General features: G+C 41.5%; 1 protein-coding gene across 2 annotated transcripts in view; it reads left to right on the plus strand.

Annotated features, from left to right (window-relative positions):
* fam135b (family with sequence similarity 135 member B) overlaps positions 1-23253 on the plus strand; it is a 367782-nt gene that overhangs the window by 340570 nt on the left and 3959 nt on the right. For both annotated transcript variants that reach the window (XM_072569977.1, XM_072569978.1), the window contains exons 17-18: positions 3097-3248; positions 11274-11384. In XM_072569977.1, coding sequence (XP_072426078.1) covers positions 3097-3248; positions 11274-11384 — 263 coding nt within the window. The remainder of the gene's footprint in view (positions 1-3096; positions 3249-11273; positions 11385-23253) is intronic.

Here is a 23253-nt window from a genome sequence, read left to right on the forward strand (position 1 = left end):
ATATTTAAGCAAAGGATACCAGCACTTAAGCAGACAGGACTAGGTATTCCTTTACGATTATCATGAGCTGGATCTGCCAATAACTAGTACAAAATCACAGAGTAACAACTTTTAAGCATCAACTTACTCCTTGAGTAGTTAGAATGAATTTGCAGTGTAAAGTTCTCCTCTTTTCAGAACTAACCACAGAAAATCTAGCTAGTAGGCAACATGTTGTGATTGGAACCAGGTAGATGTCATTGAGAGAAATCCTTGATTGACCCAGGTCGACCTGGGTCAATCAGGGAGTCCTGGCTGACAGGTACAAGCAGGAGATTCAGAGAGTCTCCTGACTGCAGGGGACTGATCTGAGCTGCACGTGTCAATATAGAGTGACTTGGTGATGGGATTCTGGCCTTTGGGATTCTGAAATATCTGCACAAAAAAAAAATCAAAAGGTTGAAAGAAAGTAAAAGGTGGATGCTACTACCTCAATGGGAAGAGATTAGGAGAAACAAGGGGTGGTTTGGTGGAAGCTGATGTTGTCATCTAATATGATTTGAAGGAGGGCCTGAGATACAATGGTTTAAGGGAATGGTATATATTAATTAAGAGTTAATTGGGTTTGAATTAGTTGAATAAATGTGGAGAGCTTGTAACCTGTAAGGCACAGCACGGGGGCACAGTGGTTAGCATTGCTGCCTCACAGCACCAGAGACCAGGGTTCAATTCCCACCTCAGGCAACTGTGTGTTGAGTTTGCACATTCTTCCCCTGTCTGCGTGGGTTTCCTCCGGGTGCTCTGGTTTCCTCCCACAGCCCAAAGGTGTGCAGGTTAGGTGAATTGGCCAAGCTAAATTGCCCGTAGTATTAGGTGAAGGGGTAAATGTAGGGGAATGGGTCTGGGTGGGTTGCTCTTCAAAGGATCAGTGTGGACTTGTTGGGCCGAAGGGCCTGTTTCCACACTTAGTAATAGAGTTTAATGCACTGTTGCAAACAAATGAAGCTCTCACTTAAATGTGTGGACTTCTACTTCTGTTTAAATATGGTTAACTTTTGCTGTGTAACAGTTGAGGCCTGTGTGATTTTGCTCAGTCATCTGCAGCCCCTTCCCTTGAAAGCTAGGATTTACATTCACAGACACACATGCATACGTGCTCTTGCTCCCTGCGGGTAGAATTTTCCAACATGAAGCTTGCACGAAGTTGTGCCTTGAAGCACCTGCTCCCTTATGTTTGGTCTAAGCTTGGAAAAGTGACTTCCTATCATCTCCCTTCAAATCACAGCAACACAATGCTGCAAAAGGTCCTGTGTTTCACAAACATACACCAGTGCCAACACAGTCACACCCACCAGAGGGAATGTAGTCAGTGAAGTTGAAGTGCCAGGGCAAACAAGACATGTTGGCAAAAATTAAAGAGCAGGAATCTGCTGGACAGATGATCACAAGAGTGGCATCAGTTCTTCTACACAGGAGTCATATTGGCAAGCAGGGTCATGCTTCTTTTCAACGACAAATGAGACAAAAGTGCTGTGATCATAACCGTTGCTTCACTTGCTTGTTGGCTGCATCAATTGTGGCTACATAAGCTGACAGTGTAATACTCGACTGAAATGAGCTGGAGCCAAAAATATTGCGGCCTGCAGTGCCGTTGATGGAATTGCCAGGTTGACTACTGATGGCATAGCATATGTTTGGGTTCTGTAATTGCCTCTCTACTGATTTAGAGCCTGTGGAGACAATTGCCTCTAAGCATTGTTGGTTAGGTGTTTTAAGAGTTGTACAATGGGAAATAAGATCAGTGCAGATCAGCTGTCTGTTGATCTGCCTTGGAACTATCTAAATTTATAGTACAGGAGGAGGCTGGTTGTGTCATGTGCTTTGTTTTTGAGAGCAGACTCACAGAGCCATGATTTCTCCCCACAGTCCTGCATCTTCCACTGCTTCAACTGTCTGCACAATTTTCTTTCTCCAACAACTGACAAATTTCTCATCACCTGTCAACCTATTACACTACAGCCAATGCTGTATTGCAGGAGCAAGAAATGCTTCACCTTTAAATTAATTTTGACTGGTAACCCACCGTGGTTTGCACTCTGTTCTTAGGCGCTTTGTGATTCAGGCTGCTTTTATGAAAGGTAGAATTGGAAGAGCTCCTTTTTTTGAATCCTGTTTTCCTGCATCCACTCCAGTTGTGCTGAAATCCTGTCAGTGTGTCAGAGGTAGCCCACTTCTGGTTATTCAGATGATAGAGAAAGAATACTTCTTACAGACAGAAAGGAAACATTTCAACGTGATTGAAATAAAAACTGCAATAATAAATGTTGTCGATAAAATCTACCAATGCACCCCCTACAGTAATCATCAGGAGAAAGGGAAAACAGCAAAGGAAAGGGAAGCTAATCTCTTCAGAGCTGCAGAGCCAAACACACTGCTCTTCAAAAATGTTGAAAGCCCAATTCTAAGAGACATAAATCATGCTTCAGAGACCTTTGCTTCCCATTTGAGATACGTGAAGACACTACCACTCTATGGATGAGAATGTTGAAAAATTGTGGCACATTACCTATGGCTTATGGTCCAATTTTCCAACATTTGCTGTGCTTGGAAGAAATTACCATAAACACAAGTGTTGCTTGTGTATCTTGAGCTGAACTGCAAATGTTCAAGGGCTACTTATGGCCCACTGATGTAAATTTTACTCATTAGAATGTCCTTCACTTAATCATTTAAAGGAAGCTGGAAAACACCACACACTGGCTGGTGACAAAACATTTTTTAAAAAACACACTGCTAATGATTTCTAGCAATTGCTAAATGGTAGCCAGAAGGTTTTCACTAACATTCCTTTTCGGTTTCAGCTATTAATATAGACTGTAACATACTTTAGCTTGCCCTTCTGCTATAGACCTTGATCATTCACCTTGATTTCTCAATCTAATTTTCAGTTCTGCTGTCACACTTTGTAATATCGTCCAACCTTGATATTTGTTTCCAGCCTCTGGACTTGCTTATTCTCCATGTTAATGGTCAGCATCACATATATATCGTTCACTGCCAAGATTGGAGCTGTCAGGTATTCTGAGGTTTTAATTCATCTTCTGTGTTTCTTTGCAGCTTCATTGGTCACTCACTGGGCAACATCATCATTCGCTCAGTGCTGACACGGCCAAGGTTTCGATGCTACCTGAACAAGCTGCATACGTTCCTATCACTTTCTGGGCCACATCTGGGAACACTGTATAATAATAGCACATTGGTTAGCACAGGTACGTTGAGGAGACTAAAATTTATTTTGGTAATAAAATGAAGACCACGCCATGGGTTTTATACAATACTATGCTGTTAAAAGTAGGGCCTTTTATATTGTTGTGGAACAGAGATCCAAGGGTCCAGGTACATAATTCTTTGAAGATTGCATGTAGACAAGGTGGTTACGAAGGCATTTAGCAGGCTTTTGCCCCTTATTCAGACCTTTGTGTATAGGAATTGGAATGTAATGTTGTACAGGAGGCCTCATGTGGAGTTATAAAGCAAGAAACAGACCCTTCGGTCCAGTCGCCCCACCAGCCTGCTCCTGGCCCATATCCCTCCAAACCTTTCTTATTTGTGTACCTATCCAAATGTCGTTTAAATGTAGTGATTGTACCCACTTCCTCAGGAAGTTCATTCCACATGTGAACCATCCTCTGTGTAGAAAGTTTGCCTCTCATGTCTTTTAAATCTCTCTACTTTCACCTTAAAAATGTGCCCCCTCGTATTGAGATCCCCCGTTATAGGGAAAAGACAGATACCATTCACCCTATTTATACCCCTCATGATTTTATAAACCTCTATAAGGTCACCTCTCAATCTCTGACGTTCCAGTCAAAAAAAAAGCCCCAAACTATCTAACCTCGCCGCAGAATTCAAACACTTAATTCCTGGCAGCATCCTGATAAATCTTTTCTGGACCTTCTCCAGCTTAATAATATCCTTCTGCTAAAAGGCCAACTAAAATACAGTACTCCAAGCACGCTTTCCTTCATTGCTCAGACCTTTGAGTACAGGAGTTGGTAAGTCATGTTGAGTTTGTACAGGACATTAGTATCCAGTCCTGTTGCCCAGTTATAGAAAGGGTATTATCAAGCTAGAGAGGGTTCAGAAATGATTTACGAGGATGTTACTGGGTTTGGGTTTGGAAAATTTGAGTTATAAAGAAAGACTGGACAGGCTGGGACTTTTCTCACTAGAGCTGAGGTGGTTGAGAGACGACCGGATAGAAATTTATAAAATAATGAGAGGTATAAGATAAAGTTAGTGGTAGTTGTCTTTCCCCCCAGATAGGGGATTTCAAGATGAGGGGGTACATTTTTAGAGAGGGGAAAGATTTTTTTAAAAAAGACATGCGCAACAATTTTTTGTTTACAAAGAGGGTAGATGGTGTGTGGAATGAACTGCCTGAGGAAGTGGTGGATTTGGGTACAATCACAACATTTTAAAAGACATTGTGATCAGTACATAATTAGGAAAGGTTCGGAAGGGTATGGGCCAAGTGCAGGCAGGTGAGACTAGTTTAGTTTAAGAACATGGCTGGCATGGATTGGGGTTGGACTGAACCATGATGCATGATTCATGGCAGATATCTAGCTATGGTGATGTATACTTGAAAGGATTGTAATGACTGGTTGTAAAAGAAAATCTCTGGTGATTCTTTTGCTGATGGGGAACCAATATATATCCCCAAATGTATGCTGAGGATGCTCTGACTAACATTCATTTGCCACTCGTTCATAGACAGCTGACTGGATTTCTTCCAACAGAAACCATTCAGCTTCTCCTCCAAACCTAACTGTGTTTAATCCTCCTCACCAGTCACTAGCTCCAGCAAAACCAAATCATATAAATCCTCCGTCTCCTGTTAACTCGGAGTAAAAAAGGTCAAACACTGCAGTGTATACATGCCAAGGCCACTTAACATTCATCACAGTCTGTCACCTCCCTCCCTTCACTCCCACGGCTACAAAAATCATAATCCTTGCTTTTGTCTGCTGTCTCCAGCTTCACATCCAAACATAAACTCCCACTTTAAAAATCTTGTGCATTTCTTCTATCCCATAATAATTCCCATTTGCCAAATATCCCTATTGTCATTGACCTTCAGGGGTTTCCTATTAATATAAAAGTGAAAAAGTTATTAACATTTGAATCCTCACTCATATTCAGTACCTTTAAGACAGAAAAGATATGAAGTACATTTCCTGTAGGATTCTATGATAAATCAGCGGATTTGTTGATTTTTCTTTCTAATTTCACAAAGTTATTCAATTGAATATTTACAAATTGCTTTGAAGAATCTTGAACTTTCAATTAATGAGATATTCATTCAAGAGATGATTGTCCAAGGTCAACCTTGAATAATACTACTAATTTGAGGGACTGGAAGATAAACAAATGCAGACACAGTAAGGGGACACTTTCATAGTCAGGAGTGGTAAAAACTCTTTGCTTCACCCAGTCACTTTAATATCTGATTAATTATTCATGTATGACTACCAAGTTATTTATGACAAACAATCTCAGTAAGTAGCCCTAATTGTCATCATAAAAAAAAATCTATTCACATGCTAACATTCTCACTGATATTTCAAGTGTGTACTTCTAGTAAATTCAAGTCTCTTCAGAAAAGATTTTTGAAATTCTTTGTTTTTTTGCCTGGAAATAGAGTTTCTTTTCTCTCTATTTAGTTGGAAATAAATGCTGGCTGATGAAAGGCACTAGAGGCAATGACAGATTGCTGAGCGTACAGCAATAGTTTAGTTGTGATCTTAGACAACAGCTGTTCCCATAGTTTTATACTAAGACATGTTGTGTGCAATTCAAATCTACTCAGATGCTAATCAGATCTAAACAAATCTTTATCAAGACCCAATTTGTTCGCAGGAGAGATTTAAGAGTCAAATCAGCATGAGCACACTGTCCTTTCACCTCTGGGATTTGCAGAATAATCCAGCTCAGATAGATGCAAGTTATCTGTTTGTGTTTAAGAATGTCGACATCATTCTCTGTCTGCATTTTTCATGACGTGGATTCTTTTTTTTAAATATTTCTTGCTTGCTGCCTCTTTCGTGTTCATTTTCTCTCACTCTCCATGTTTCTCCTGAAAGGCTGCTGCATGCGATGAATTTGGCTGCCTGACTGAATTGCCAGTGATGAGATTCACAGCACCCCATCTGCGACAATTCCACACTAATTGGCAAACTCATTCAGACTGTATTGAGTGTAGGGGAATCGCAGTGTCACACTGAGGCAGCAGCACAAGCCACATTCATTCCCCATTGCATTTCTGAGCCAAGACAGCCAAGGAACTGTATGTTACAACATATTTCAAGTACTGAATGGTGAAAGAACTGACTTTAATTGTAGTGGAAGCCCCATTACCTGCCACAGCATTCAAATGCTGTCAAAACAAAAGAAAACTGCGTTGTCAGGTCTGGAACTGGGCAAGTGATTATTTTAGGCTCCAGCTGCTTTCAGCCAGAGAAGGCTAGCTTAAAAAAAAATAGCTGGAGCTGAGGTGACCCAGTAACAGTGTCCGTAGCTCTGATTCAGGAGGCCTGGTTTCAAGCCACACCTGTCCCAGAAGTCTCAGAACATATCGATTATAAAATATCTATAAAAGTGAAAATAACTGGTTCAGCCAACTCACAACAGCTGCTTTCTTTTCTGTTCAGATTGGAGCTTACAAATCACCTTAGAATAATTCCAATGTTGAATTGGCCTCAAAGTCTTTTGACAACTATTTCATCATGAAATGTCAACCTCAAGGTCAGAATTTGTTACCCCATCCCTAATTGCCCTTGGTCTGAGGGACTAGCTAGATCTATTTCAGAAGGCAGTAAAGATTAATGACATTGTTGTGGGTATCAAGTCACATTTCACTCTGACCAGATAACAGTAGCAGATATCCTTACCTAAAGCACATTAGCAAACCTCATGGGATTTTTAAACAAAAAAAAATCAATGGTAGTTTTGTGGCACCATGAATGAGACAAGATTTCAATTCCAAAATTTATTAACGGTATTTAAATGCCACTATCTTCTCTTTTGCAACTGAACCCATGTCCTGGGACCATTATCTCAGTCCTGGAGATCACTCAGACACTGACATTTCAATGACATCAGTGTCCTCCACAAAACTAAACAAGGCACCTTGCAAAGACAGTCAGGAAGCTTACTGCGCACTTCATATAGTTTTATACTTTGCCACTCCCATCACCACCCCAACTTCTAATTCATCTGCTCAATGGATGACACGTGTGAGGCACTGAACAATTTGAACATCTAGTTGCTTAGCCAAGATCTGCTTGATCCATGGTCACATTGACAATACAAAGTGTAACTTCTCAAACTTAAATAAGACAATACCAATAAAAAAAAGTCATTTTTTTCTCCAGGGGATTTGGGAGTTGTTGTCTGACCAATATATGCTGCCTATCCCTAGTTGCTCAAGAAGGTGGTGGTAAGCTACCTTCATGAACCACTTTTCAAATGCCATTCATTTTTTTTTGCCTCTTCTAAATTTTAACTCATAACTCAAAATTTTAAATCATAACAAAACACAAAGTTGGGTGGGGAGAGGGTGACTGCATCAGCTTTAATTCTAGCCTCCAAATCCTTCCATTGATTTGTTTCTCACCTCTCTTCTTGGTTCACCTCTGGGCATTGTTGTTTTGAATATTACTTTCCTCCAAAGGTGTAAACACAATGTCTGCTACCCATTCCAGTAGCAGTTACACTGCCTCATTCCTTCCCAGAAACTCAGTGCAAGGCCTGAGCTATGTGGGTGCAAATGATGCTAACTACTGAATCTCAAACCTTTGGGAGCCCATCTATTGGCTGAGTAGCCTATCAATCTGGACATTGCGTAGTGAGAATAGCCAACCTGATGGAGGCTTTATTGGTTACTCAGCCAATGATCTAAGTTTCTCTGAACAGCCCTGATTATTGGCTGATTTGGAGGCAGCCAGATAGCCAATCCCTCCCTTCTTACTGACATTGTGCATTGCTCATTTTGGGCATTGTTGGGTTCTTCAATTTCCTTTAGATGGACTCCAGGCTGCTCGAACTGAAGGTAAGGTTAAGCCTACAATCATACTAACTAGGGGCAGGAGTAGGCCATTCAGCCCCTTGAGGAGTTGGATACTGCAGATGGTGGAGATTAGAGTCAAGATTAGAGTGGTGCTGGAAAAACACAATAGGTCAGGCAGGCATCCGAGGTGCAGGAAATTCGGCATTTCGGGCAAAAGCCCGAAATATTGATTTTCCTGCTTTTTGGATGCTGCCTGACCTGTCGTGCTTTTCCAGCACCACTCTAATCTTGACATCCAGCCCCTTGAACCTGCTCTGCTGATCAGTATGATGATAGCCAATTTGATTGTAAACTCAAATCTGCATTCCTGCCATCCCTGACAAACAATTGCATAAAAAGCTAATAATCTATTCACTTCTGCCTTATAAATTTTCAAGGACTCTACCTCCACCATCTTTTCAAGCGAGGAGTTCCAAAAACTCTCAGCACTTTAAGGAAAAACAAAATCGCCCATTCTCTATTCTAAATGGGATGTCAGGTTGGTAGGTAGTACAGTGTTAGGTAAATATGGTGCTAGATCAGTAGGGTTAGGTGCCAAGGCTCAAGGGGCCCAGGCATATGATGGGGTATTTAGCACAGGTCAGGGTGACTGGGAAATATTAGATCCAGTGGGAGGGTTTGCTGTGGATGAGATGTCAGGAGCTTTCAAAGTGGATGGTTGTATGTTGAACCTTGAAATCACAGCATACAGCAAACTGACTAATGAGAAAGATTTGATTAGATTTATTATTATCACATGTACCGAAATACAGTGAAAAGTGTTGTTTTGTATGTTCTACAGGCAGATCATGCCATACAAAGTGCATTAGGTTAGCAGAACAGAGTGCAGAATTCAGTGTTACAGCTGCAGAGAAGGTACAGAGAGAGCGATCAACATTAACATTTGAGAGGTTCATTCAAAAGTCTGATAATAGCTGTCTGTACATGTATTTAAGTGTTTATATCTTCTGCCTGACAGAAGAGGGTGGATGAGAGTTGAACCAGGTGGGAGTGGTATTTGATTGTGATGTGTTTGCTTTCCACTAACACTTCTGCACTCCAAGGCATTTGTCAGAATGTAAATATGAGGTGTTAGCATTCCAGAGGGGTTTGGATTTCAGGTTTAGCAGCAGGAAAAAGATGTCAGGTGCCCAGGTGATATGGGGAGTGGTGAAGGCAGAGTTGTCAGGTCTGGCAACAGGGGCTATCAGGCCTTTAGGATAAAGGGTTGCGCTGGATCAGGTTCTGCAGATTTAAGGAATCTGGGGGAGGTGGAGTTGGATGTCAATGTGGGAGTTTGTGGAGTCACTTTGATAATTATTCAAGAGTTAGCCTAGATTTGTAATAGAGTAGGAGAAAGTGAGGACTGCAGATGCTGGAGATCAGAGCTGAAAAATGTGTTGCTGGAAAAGCGCAGCAGGTCAGGCAGCATCCAAGGAGCAGGAGAATCAACGTTTCGGGCATAAGCCCTTTTCCAGGAACACATTTTTTCAGCTTAGATTTGTAACAGACCCAAGCAACTATTTACTTAACTGCAGCAGAAGCCTGTACATTCTCTGATTGAAATGGACACTTGAAGAGGGTTCCAAGCAATTGGCAAATTACCCTATGAATGTTCAGTTTTCTAGGCAACCTGAAGTCTGCTATTTCAGGGAATCTACAGGGTCCCCATGTGTAACTATCATCTATGCGTCAAAAATGACTATCTGGCCAGCAGAAAAAAATTTGGCCATTAATTCTCCCTATGTAGTCAACCCTACAATGTGAGTATTGTTATAGGGCCTGTACACTACTCCCACAAGTGGATCTTGCTTATAGCATTTCTTTTTTCTACCCAAACTGTTTCCACATCTTGCTTTCCTGAATTTAGTTCATCCCCTCTGTTGTGCAAATGCAATCATGAACTATTGGACCCACGCTATCACCTTTTCCTATTTTCCAGTCATTTCTACATGTCCAGTATTGATGTCAGGTCCGAATCCATGGTATTCTGCAGTCATGTCTCTGTCATTGCTACCGCATTGTATTTATTCATTTCTAACTGCAGTTCATCTGTTTTGTTTCAAACATGACGTACACTCAGTTTTAGTTTTATTCACTTTAGTTTTTTTTTCCTTTTTGTTTTCTTTATAAATTGTAAATCCATCTGTTGGTTGACTTTTCAATTTGCCCTCTCTATCACTCCCTGCAGCAGTCTGTTTATTATTTTTTTATTAGTATCTTTCTCTTTGGCCTTGACTCTTTAATTTACCATAACTTCCCAAGTTTGATTCTTGCCCCCATGATTTAGTTTAAAAACATTTCTAATTGCCTCATTATAGACTTGGCAAGAATACCATCCATAATATGGTTGTGCTGCACATTATCCCATCTGTACAAATCCCACTTTCTCCAATACTGATATTATACTGAAACTGACCTCACACACACACACCAGCCTTTGATCCTCTGTTTTGTTTTCCCACTATATTTTTCCCTTCCTGGCTTCTCCATAATCACTTGATCATGGTGTGGCCAGGGTTTCCTATATACATGCATGAGAGAGTCTATGGGACAGTGAGAATGACAGAAAGGCTGTGAACCTGTCAAATCAAGTGAACCGGACACATTTACAGAAGTTAAGAGGTTTGATTTGCAGATGGACTTACGGTGTTAGTGTCCCTACTTTTGGGCCAGGCTTAGTTCCCACTACAGGACATGATGGCTGTGGAAGTGTGTTATAACAAGGTGCTTAAAAATATAGAGGCTCTTATCGTACAGTGATAGTGTCTGTACCTATGGGCCAGAAGGGTTGCATCCAAGTCTTGCCTATCATGGGGGTGTGTCGTAACATATCTGATCAGGTTGATTAAAGCAGCTTGACCCTACTCTGGCAATTACTCCTGATTTGGGAGACCTAATGGATGGAAGGAGGATTTTTAATGCAAAATATATTGGGGGAATGAGATGCCTAGAAATAGAAGAAGCACCAAAACCTTAAATTTCTCTCCGTGGACCTGCTTCAAACAATACTTGCTTTAGCCATCTCCCCACATTCTGTATGCGTTAAAAATCAAGTTGTGCATCACTTAATCAGGACTTGACTTGTCTTCTCTCCTATCGTTGTCATTGTCTGAACCAGACAGGGGAGTGCTTGGGCTTTAATGATTTCTCAGTAACTGATTGTGCCCTTTCACCAATTTAGGTCTTTGGCTCATGCAGAAGCTGAAAAAGTCTAGCTCACTGTTACAATTAACCTTCAAGGACCAAGCTGATCCTCGCAAGACTTTTCTATATAAACTCAGTGAAAAGCCAGGTAGGTGCTATGTGATCTGTGTATTTTCGAGCAATTGGGTATTATTCCATTGAAACGCATGCTGACGTTTTCCCTTTCCCACCTCCAATCTCTTCCTGTTTCCTTGCTGCTCTGAACAAAAATAACTAAAGCTGAGGCACTGATGAACAAATGCAAGATGACTTTCCACACTTCACACAAGTATTTGTTTAGCACTTGACCCTTGATGTTGCTGTTTGGAAATGAGTCAATCAAAGTCAGCATCACAGCCGAGCCTTTCTTCATCTGATATTCACTGTTATGTGTTGAATAGGAATCTGCAACAGTTCTAGCAATTTCTACACTCTTATTTTACTTTTCCGAAAATCTAATACTTTCACATTTCTGATGATATTAAAAATACATCTTCTGCTTTCTGACTTGCAAAAATAACTTAGTTCATGTCTAATTATTAATTCTGATTGTGGTAAATAGCCAGCGAAAATCCATTTTAGATTTCTGCTAGGTATTCATTGTATCGATTGACAGAAAATATGGTGCATTGAACAGAATTGCACAAGCTAAACTAATTATTCATTTTTTTTCGACTTAAATAATACACAAATTTTAAATTTTAGATTTAAATTGCATACACATTAAAAGCTCAATTTGTGAGAGTTTTATTTCCCTTTGAAAACTATATAAACATAAATAATCAAGTAATTCTTCAAAGAAACTTTTCAATTCTTCTTTTTAAGTATGTGTAATGCTGGCTCGTGATTTCAGAAACACAACAAAGAGTTAAAAACCCTGAGGCACGGTCTATTTGTTTTAAACCATTTGTTCCTTTGAAGACTGGTCTATCAATCCATCATGATCAAAGCTGCAATATTGTTTGACATGATACAGCACAGGTTAGTCTACAGTGTCATGAAGAAAAACCAGTGGAATGCTAATGGAAAGTTAAACATGCACCATCTGGAATCTTAATTGGTACAACATTTCAGATTCAGAGTAGCGAAAAAGTATTGGAAACTGCTGGCAAACTCAACCTAAGGTTTAGCTTGAAATATGTTTAAATGCACAGCTCAGCTCACTATTTAGTTAATCAGTAATATCTGCTATTCTGTGATCCTCTCTGATATCTATTAATGTGTGTGTAATCACACACATTTATTAATTTTCCAGCCAGGTTTAAATCACTGTGGATAAAACATTACAATGCTTCACATGCAGGCTTGCAGAGGGGGAACTGATGAGTGGGGCAGAAGTGGGTAGCAAGGAATTGTAAAAAGTCTTTGGAACACACCCAGCCTGGCCTTCCGTCCATCTCGACCTTGACATACTTTTAGTCAAATGAAATATAGCCTAGCTTGGCCTACCTGCCTTTGCCCAGATTGAGACCCTTACATGGTCCTTCCATCCATCCGAAGTTCAGAGTTAGGGATGTTCCCTGCTCTTTGCACAGTGTTCAGCACTATTTCTGACTCCTCAGATACTGAAACAATTCATGGTCAAATGGTAATAGATAATATTCAGGCTTGGGCTGACAAGTGCCAATAATAGCATTATACCATGACCATCTCCAAAAAGAGTGAATCTAACCATAGAGTCATAGAGATGTACTGCATGGAAACAGACCCTTCGTTCCAACCCATTCATGCCGAACAGATAATCCAACCCAATCTAGTCCCACCTGCCAGCACCCGGCCCATATCCCTCCAAACCCTTCCTATTCGTATACCCATTCAAATGCCTCTTAAATGTTGCAATTGTACCAGCCTCCACCACGTCCTCTGGTAGCTCATTCCATACACGTACCACCCTCTGTGTGAAAAAGTTGCCCCTGAGATCTCTTCTATATCTTTCCTCTCTCACCCTAAATCTATGCCCTCTAGTTCTGGATTCCCCAACCCCAGGGAAAATATTTTGTCTATTTATCCTATCCACTCCCCTCATAATTTTGTAGACCTCTATAAGGTCACCCCTCAGCCTCCAAAGCTCCAGGGAAAACAGCCTCATCCTATTCAGCCTCTCCCTATAGCTCAATGCTCCAACCCTGACAACATCCTCGTAAATCTTTTCTGAACCCTTTCAAGTTTCACAACATCTTTCCGACAGGAAGGAGAACAGAATTGCATGCAATATTCCAACAGTGGCCTAACCAATGTCCTGTACAGCTGCAACATGACCTCCCAACTCCTGTATCAATACCCTGACAAATAAAAGAAAGCATACCAAACACCTTCTTCACTATTCTAACCATTTGGCATTCAATGAATATATTCACTGAAGTTTCTACTGTAAACATCCAGTGGCTTATTATTAACCAGAAAGTGAACTGGGCTAGCCACATAAGTATTGTGTTTACAAAAGTAGGTCAGAGACTAGGAATCTCTTGTGAGTAACTCATCTCCTGACACTATGTAGCCTGTCCGCTATTTACAATGCACATGTCAGGACCGTGATAGAATACTTCCCATTTGCCTGGATAAGTGCTGCTGCAAAACCATTCAGGAATCTTGATATCATCCAGAACAAAGCAACTCTCTTGGTTTCCCAGAAGGAAAAGCCAATAGCACAGGATCAGTGAAAGACTTGTTCGTGATGGGAATTGAAGCCAGAAGATGTTACTAATTTCAGGATCAGTATTATAAGTCGTTGTTGAAGTGTTATTGGTTTGGGAGTCCGCCATACTGGTCAAGATGCCTGTTGCAATTGCAGCACTATGAAAATGTGTATTATGACCAGCGTTCTCTTGAGTTTCTTTTTCTTTTTCTGTGAGGACCACTGAGATCCATGTGGTAGTGGCTTCTGTCATCAGCAGCCAATGTTGTGATCTGTGTCAGGACGCTGATTGCTGTGTGCAGAATATTGGAGTGCCTATATTTGCAACTACACAGCTTGGACAGACGCATCTATATGCAGTAAGTGTGACAGTCTGTAGTGCAATACAGAGATGCTTCCCAGATAGATTCCTCAGGGTCTAACTTGATATAAAAGTCCATACAGATGGGACTTTGTGCTTCAGATGGTGTATATGGCAACATCAATTGCAGAACATATTTAAGAATTTGAAAGATGCTGTATTGAGAATGTCATTCAAGGTGCACAGCCAATATAAAAAAGACAGCTCGCAGAATATAAAACTCCAGAATAAACTAACTCCCACGCCAAACATTGCTTGCTTTCTCTGGGTCTGATCAACTCCACCATTCAAGTTATAACTGTAGACCCAGGCTCAGTCTCTGTAGACCCCTTCAACAGTCACCCCTTTCAAGTGTAGCCAAGGGCCAAGGCAAGCTGCAGATGGGGAGAAAAAGAGGGAATAGTAATTAATGCCTGTGCACACGACCAAGTTAGCAGCAGGATGTGAAGAGTTGAGATATTGATCACAGATGCTGTAAAATGGTATCAAGGGCATGTAGGTGAATACACAATTAAAGTCAATGACCGTTTACAATCGAGCTTACCTTTAGCTGCTCTCAAATAACAGGAAAAACTACAGCTTCAGTTCAGGGTGATCATCCGTGTTGATGAAGTGGCCATGGATTAATCTCTCACTCAGTATATCATAGCCTGAGCAGCCAGGATCATGACAAATATCAAGTTTGTATTGAAGCTAAGAATACTTTCCCTTTGATGTTATGTGATTGCCACACTACCCCCTGCATTAATACCTGTCCAGTGCCACCACATCCGCAAACATTTACTCTCCCCACCACAGACGCACAGGAGAAGCAGTGTGTACCATCAACAAGATGCACTGCAGAAATTCTCAAAATCTCTCTTCAACGCTACCTTCTTCAGGCCCACATCCTCTAACTGGATAACAGAAAAAGTGAGCCAAAGCCAACAGTAACAAGAGGCAAAATCAGTTTTCACATGAATATGGGGTACACCAAGCTATTCTTGACCACTATCTGTCATCCTCCTTCATCTCTAAATAATCAGACTGCTTGGCTGTTAACTGGTTTTGGATGAAGTTCCTCAAGCTAAATAATAGGAATATTGTCTTCAGCTCCTCGTACAATTCCATGCCCTAGTTACCGATTCCCACTTTTTAACTTGTAGCTATGTTAAGTTGGACTAAACAGTTCACAGACTTATTGACTCTGAGTTGCAATTCCAATCCTAGACCTGAACCCTCAATAAGACTTTTTATTTCACCCACTGAAACAATGTCTGAAGCCTTTGTTACCTCTAGGCCTGACCATTCCAATGCATTTCTTCCTGGCCTCTCACACATTAAATTTGAGGTCATTCAAAATTTTGCTGCCCACTGTCTGATTTGTACCATGTCCCATTTGCCCATCATTCACTGACCCATAGGGGCTTCTGTTAAGCAACACCCCCAATTTAAAATCATCCCTGTTGCTGTTGTCTCAACACTCGCTATCTCTGTAATTTCCTTCTCCCACACAACTCCTGAGATATTTGCTCTCCTCTAATTCTGTTCCCTTAAGCAACCCTGGTTTTAATTGCCACACCATGGGTGGCTGCGTTCTCAGCTTCCAAGGCCCCAAACTCTCTTTCAATCCTTGAATTACTACTTAAAGGTTCTTCACATTAGCCCAGATATCTGTTAATGAGACTTTCTGGGAATTTATCTCTTATAGCATGTTTGTGAAGTCCATTAGGATGCTTCTTTAGATTAAAGATGCCAGCCATTTTTGCTGTTGTTTTGGACACGTTCGTCTTGGTGATGACCTAGGTATAAATGCGAGGTGCTGCATTTTGGGAAAGCAAATCTTAGCAGGACTTATACACTTAATGGTAAGGTCCTAAGGAGTGTTGCTGAACAAAGAGACCTTGGATTGCAGGTTCATAGCTCCTTGAAAGTGGAGTCGCAGGTAGATAGGATAGTGAAGAAGGCGTTTGGTATGGTTTCCTTTATTGGTCAGAGTATTGAGTACAGGAGTTGGGAGGTCATGTTGCGGCTGTACAGGACATTGGTTAGGCCACTGTTGGAATATTGCGTGCAATTCTGGTCTCCTTCCTATTGGAAAGATGTTGTGAAACTTGAAAGGGTTCAGAAAAGGTTTACAAGGATGTTGGCAGGGTTGGAGGATCTGAGCTACAGGGAGAGGCTGAAGAAGCTGAGGCTGTTTTCTCTGGAATGTCGGAGGCTGAAGGGGTGACCTTATAGAGGTTTACAAAATTATGAGGGGCATGGGTGGGGTAAATAGACAAAATATTTTCCCTGGGGTCGGGGAGTCCAGAACTAGAGGGCATAGATTTAGGGTGAGAGGGGAAAGATATAAAAAAGATCTCAGGGGCAACTTTTTCACACAGAGGGTGGTACGTGTATGGAATGAGCTACCAGAGGACGTGGTGGAGGCTGGTACAATTGCAACATTTAAGAGGCATTTGGATGGGTATATGAATAGGAAGGGTTTGGAGGGATATGGGCCGGGTGCTGGCAGGTGGGACTAGATTGGGTTGGATTATCTGTTCGGCATGAATAGGTTGGAATGAAGGGTCTGTTTCCATGCAGTACATCTCTATGACTCTATGGTTAGATTCACTCTTTTTGGAGATGGTCATGGTATAATGCTATTATTGGCACTTGTCAGCCCAAGCCTGAATATTATCTATTACTATTTGACCATGAATTGTTTCAGTATCTGAGGAGTCAGAAATAGTGCTGAACACTGTGCAAAGAGCAGGGAACATCCCTAACTCTGAACTTCGGATGGATGGAAGGACCATGTAAGGGTCTCAATCTGGGCAAAGGCAGGTAGGCCAAGCTAGGCTATATTTCATTTGACTAAAAGTATGTCAAGGTCGAGATGGACGGAAGGCCAGGCTGGGTGTGTTCCAAAGACTTTTTACAATTCCTTGCTACCCACTTCTGCCCCACTCATCAATTCCCCCTCTGCAAGCCTGCATGTGAAGCATTGTAATGTTTTATCCACAGTGATTTAAACCTGGCTGGAAAATTAATAAATGTGTGTGATTACACACACATTAATAGATATCAGAGAGGATCACAGAATAGCAGATATTAATGATTAACTAAATAGTGAGCTGAGCTGTGCATTTAAACATATTTCAAGCTAAGCCTTAGATTGAGTTTGCCAGCAGTTTCCAATACTTTTTCGCTACTCTGAATCTGAAATGTTGTACCAATTAGATTCCAGATGGTGCATGTTTAACTTTCCATTAGCATTCCACTGGTTTTTCTAGGGTGAGAGGGGAAAGATATAAAAGAGATCTCAGGGGCATTTTTTTCACACAGAGGGTGGTGTGTGTATGGAATGAGCTACCAGAGGATGTGGTGGAGGCTGGTACAATTGCAACATTTAAGAGGCATTTGGATGGGTATATGAAGAATAAGGGTTTGGAGGGATATGGGCCAGGTGCTGGCAGGTGGGACTAATTGGGTTGGGATATCTGGTCGGCATGGATGGGTTGGACCGAAGGGTCTGTTTCCATGCTGTACATCTCTATGACTCTATGCCTCTAAGCATGGTACCAAGGTCTGGAGTGATTTCACACTATTCTCAGTGAGGAGAATGGAGCTGGTGACCAGGACACTTGCTAAAAATATTTAGTGGGATTTTGGCTCAACCCAGTATTGGAGCATTCCTGAGAGTAATCCTGAGCAAAGTATTGTTTGGAAATGTCGGCTTGGACAAAAAGCTTGCAAAATAAAATTGCTATCCAAATTACTATTAAAAGCATAAGTCACCATGAAAAATGTGCAATATTTATGTGATTTAAAGAGATCAATGTTGTTGGCAGCTGTGTTTATTAATGAGCATATGCACCAATATTAAGTAGCTTCTTACAAAGTACCAACATCTGTCAAAAATACTGAAACAGATGTTCTTGCAAGTCGTAGTGCCCCTGTAAATGTTGTGATGACGGCTTTATTAACTGCAGTTCGGCAAGAAGTAATGTAATCTGCAAGACAAAACTCATTACTGCTGATAACCAAGTACAAAGTGTTCTATTCTGAAATATGGGATGTGAAATCATCTGAAGTTGTATCATGAATCTGAGAACAGCCCTCAAGTTTCTGTGATGCGTGCATGGTACAGACGAACAAGCAATCTCAATTTTCTCAGAGCTCCTGGCAATTTGATCTCAGCTTTTGCTTATTGATTTGTACCTTGCCAGCTGAATAAGGACCAGCAGAGGACTTTTCAAATAAAATTTACCAATGTTCATCACTGTCAGGATAAAAATCGAGGCATACAGACATAAACCCAGAAAAGGCTTTCACTATTACTGTTCTCTGAAACGCCTCAAAGAACATGCCTAATAACGATTTACTTAGAAAGTTGCTCTTTCAGATTGCAGATTCAGCTTCCAATTTGTATCCTGTGAGATTCCCTATCCAACAATGAGATGAATGATCTACTTTGACAATGTTGACTAAAGGTGAAAACTGGATGACATTGCGTCACTGCTAGCTTGACAGTATTTGACTTAAAATGGTTGTTCAGGTCGTTTTTGAGTCCTAACTCCGCTGTGGGTCAGTTAAGAAGAAAAAAGAAGAGTTAAAAGCAATATGATTAAGGATGTTTTATTTTTAAATAGAGTCATGAATTATAAATGAGGCAAAAGTCAAGAAAAGGAAATGAATGAGTGAAATAGACTATTTCATTTCTCAAGACGTAAATTTTGTAAATCAGAAACAAAAGCAGAAGTTGCTGGCAAAGCTCAGCAGGTCTGGCAGTGTCTGTGGAGAGAAATCAGAGTTAACATTTGGGGTTGAGTGACCCGCCGTCAGAACTTTTACCTGAAATGTTAACGCTGATTTCTCTCCACAGACACTGCCAGACCTGCTGAGCTTTGCCAGCAACTTCAGCTTTTCATTTAGCAATTCTTTAGTGGTAAACGTGAGCATTTTACAATTAAGGATTGAATGATAAGGTCTCCAGTGAGTCAGATATTTAATGATCTGCTTGATCTCTCTGTTTCTCAAGAACAATTATGCTGTTTCCAAACATTAAAGCAGAAAATTCTAAGGATATTCGAACATGATTCATTTCAAACTTTCTTGCCCCACAGTTAAATAATCCTGTGACGTTCATATCTAAAGCCCAAAAGCAAAGACTGGGTATTTGCCCAAGGTGCCTGCAGATTGCAAATTCTTGAATCATTACTTTTTATCAGTAATGTTGGTTTCAACGTCTGTACACAAACTGAAAATATTTTGTTTTACATTGCTTGCTCAAGGAGCTTGAAATTTTCACAATACATAATGTTTAAAAGTAATATTTTGATGTTTTTCTTCCTTCAGAGCTGAGTTTGAGCATTTAGGAATTAATGTCATTCAGAGGAATTTAATTGCTGAAATCAATTGAACATTGTACTTCCTTTTATTTCTATCGACTGATGTGGGTGCAAAGTGAAAATAATTTTGGACTGTGTGAAACCCATTGCAGGCATCTGCAGGGCATTACAAAAAGCTGATCATTATTAGGTATATAGTAGCACTAAACTTTAAAGAGGTCTTTTAAGTGGCCATAAAGGTGATGTGGAAAGTAGAAGTGTTGCACTAGCCTCGCGAAATATAAATACCCAGAGATGCCATTTTCAGTGGTTGTACTGTGCAACCACTGAAAATTACTCAATTCATAGTGCATAAATGTCAAAAATCCCAAAAATGTGAAGAAAATATCATCTGTCCATATGGCCCAATGCACACTGTCCCAAACAATAGGGAGCTAAATGTCTCATTCAGTAAATAGTTACTGTTTCAATGCTGATCTGTGAAAGAGTTAGAGGCTATGACTCAGTCGGCTCTGTACCAACACATATGCAAAATTAAATAAGTAGAGGCATTTGGGCGGCATGGTGGCTTAATGGTAAACACTGCTGCCCCACAGTGCTATGGACCCAAGTTCAATTCCAGGCTTGGGTGACTGTGTGGAGTTTGCACACTCTTCGTGTGTCTGCGTGGGTTTCCTCCAGGTGCGCAGGTTTTCTCCCACAGTCCAAAGATGTGCAGGTTAGGTGAATTGGCCATGCTAAAGTGTCCCTAGTGTTTAGGGCGTGTAGGTTAGGTGCATTAGTTTGAGGTAATTCTAGAATAATAGGGTAGGGGATTGGGTCTGGGTGGGTTACTCTTCGGAAGGTCATTGTGAACTTGTTGGGCTAAATGGCCTGTTTCCACACTGTGTTGGGATTCTATGACATCATATCACAATGTCGTGATATGCATTCTGTTTTCAATGCTTGCAGTCATTTCACTTTTTTGAAGCAATATTTTGCTCCTTATGAATCAGTCAAAGTGTGCATTCAGTGTGTGGATTTTTTAATCCTTACTCCTGATTTGTATTCGTCCTTTACTGAAAACTCTTTCATGACTGAATCAGCCCCTGAGGGCACAGTCATCCATAATCAAGTTCTTTTCATGTGTGAACAATTGTAAGCAACCTATTTACCGAAGGAGGGCTTTTTTTTTAACCCTGTTATTCTTCCATTGGACACTACTACCAACACCAACATTTGTTCCCATCCCTCATTCCCCTTGAACTCAGTGGCCCGCTAGGCCATTTCAAGGGTCAGCCATTTTGCTGTGGGTCTGGAGTCACATGTCGGCCAGGCTGGGTAAGGGGCATACTTCCATCCATTGAAGAGCATTAGTGAAACAACAATTGGGGATTGCCTCCGTGTTGGTGACCATGGAACTAGCTTTCAATTCCATTTTCATTGATTGAATTTAAATGCCACCCTGGGAAGGGGAGGGACTTCTACTTCTGATCCCAGAGCATTAGCTCTGGTGTACTTGTCCAGCAACATGGCCATCACGCCACTGTCTCCCCTACATACAAGAGATGCCCAACCTGATTCTCCTCATGTAACATCCTGTACATTTGCTGTCCAGCCAGAGACATTGGATGTTGATCAGATCAAGGACGTCAAATTAATCATTACTTTTGACCCAGTTAAAGTCCCCCAACCTTTTCTTATTCTTTCATGGGATTAGAGCATCATGGACAAGGCGAGGATTTGTGGTTCATCCCTACCTGCTCTTGAGCAGCTGGAGATGAGCTTGCTTCCAAAATTACTGCAATGAACCTACGTTGTTGTTTGAAGGGACTTTCAGTATTTTGAGCCAGCAACAGAGAGGGAATGTTGATAAGAGTCTCAACTCAGGACAGCGTGTGGCTCACATGAAAACTTGAAATTGGTGGCGTTTCTATGTGTCTGCTTCAAGATAATAGAGCTTGTGAGTTTGAAAGATGTGTTCAAAGTTTGATGAATTTCTTTTATTCATCTAGGTGGGGGGACTGGTCAAGTAGGTTAGTTCATCCTTGCATGCATTGAGCTTCTTGGATGTTGCTCAAGCCACAATTATCGAGACAAGTCAGTGCATTGTACTGATTAAACCAGAGATATTCGTGGATTGCAACACTGAGTGCGAATTATATTTATTGCAAGTAACTATTGGAAAATCAGGAGATGTTTTGTCCATCAATTGCAGTGAATCAGGTGGGATAAAGCCCATCATGGTTGACAGCCAGTAAAACAAACTGAAGTAGACAGGCAGGAGGCTGGAGGAACACAGCAGGCCAGGCAATATTAGGAGGTGGAGGAATCAATGTTTCGATTGTGAGGTGGGGATGGATGAAGACAAGTAGAGCATATGACCTGGTTGGTCAATGGGAAGAATGAATCCGGTTGTGGTAGGGAGGAATGGAAGGGAGAGGGAGGGGTGGGGCAGGGAGTCGGGGGATGTGAAGGGAGATTATTTGAAACTGGAGAACTCCGTGTTGAGTTCTCTGGGCTGTAGGGTGTCATGGCGGAAGATGAGCTGTTGTTCCTCCAATTTATGGTTCGTTGTGGCAATGGAGGAGGCCAAGGATGGTCATGTCGGAAAGGGAGTGGGAAGGGGAAATAAAATGGACGGTGATTGGGAGGTCTGGTCAGCCCCTGCAGACCCAGCTACAATGCTCAGTGAACCATTCCTTAAGTTTACGTTCGGTATCCCCAAAGTACAGAAGACCACATCTTTGGGGAGACCGAACGATGTTCTTGGTGGGGCATATTTGGAGTTTGTGGAAGTGTTTAAGGATGATACGTTGGATGTGGAGACTGGTGGGATGGTAGGTGAGGACAAGGGTGAATGACACTATCTAGCTGCCAATGTACCTCACCTTCAAACTAGCCAGCTGCTACCCAGTCCACTGACTACCCTACCTGTCAGCCACCCATGAACATACTATCTCAGTCAGCCCGGCCAACCCAACGTCTCGGCATGCTCCTGCCCATCTAACTCGTCTCTTCCTATCTCAACCCCATCCTCTCCCCCTTGGTTCAGGTACTTCCCACCCACGTCCGCGACAGCAACCACACCCTCCACCTCTTCAGTAACTTCTAGTTCCCCAACTCCCAGCGCTTTATCTTCATTATGGACGTGCAGTCCTTATACACATCCATATCCCACAAGGATGGCCTCCATACCCTCCGCCTGTTCCTCTCTAACAAATACATCCAGTCCCCCTCCTTCAGTACTGTACTCCGTTTTGCTGAACTGGTCCTCATCTTCATCAATGTTTCCTTTAACTCCCTTCTAGTTTTCCAAATCCATGGGGCGGCCATGGGCACCCAATGGGCCCCAGCTATGCCTGCCTCTTTGTCGGCTGTGTCAAACAGGTCCTCTTCAGTACCTACACAGGCACTGTAACTCAACTCTTCCGCTGTTACATCGATGACTGCATCGATGCGCGTCCAGTACCGAAGCTGAACTGGAGCAGTCCATTGACTTCGCTCACAAATTCCACTCCACCCTCAAATTCATTTAGTCTATTTCCCTTTCCTTTCTTGACCTCTCCATTTCCATATTCGGCGACAGTCTCCAGATGGACATTTACAAGAATACCAAAAGACTCCCATAGCTACCTGGACTACACCTCCTCCCACCCAGTATCCTGCAAGAACTCCATCCCAT

Source organism: Chiloscyllium punctatum, chromosome 5, assembly GCF_047496795.1.
Source record: "Chiloscyllium punctatum isolate Juve2018m chromosome 5, sChiPun1.3, whole genome shotgun sequence".
Classification (NCBI taxonomy): domain Eukaryota; kingdom Metazoa; phylum Chordata; class Chondrichthyes; order Orectolobiformes; family Hemiscylliidae; genus Chiloscyllium; species Chiloscyllium punctatum.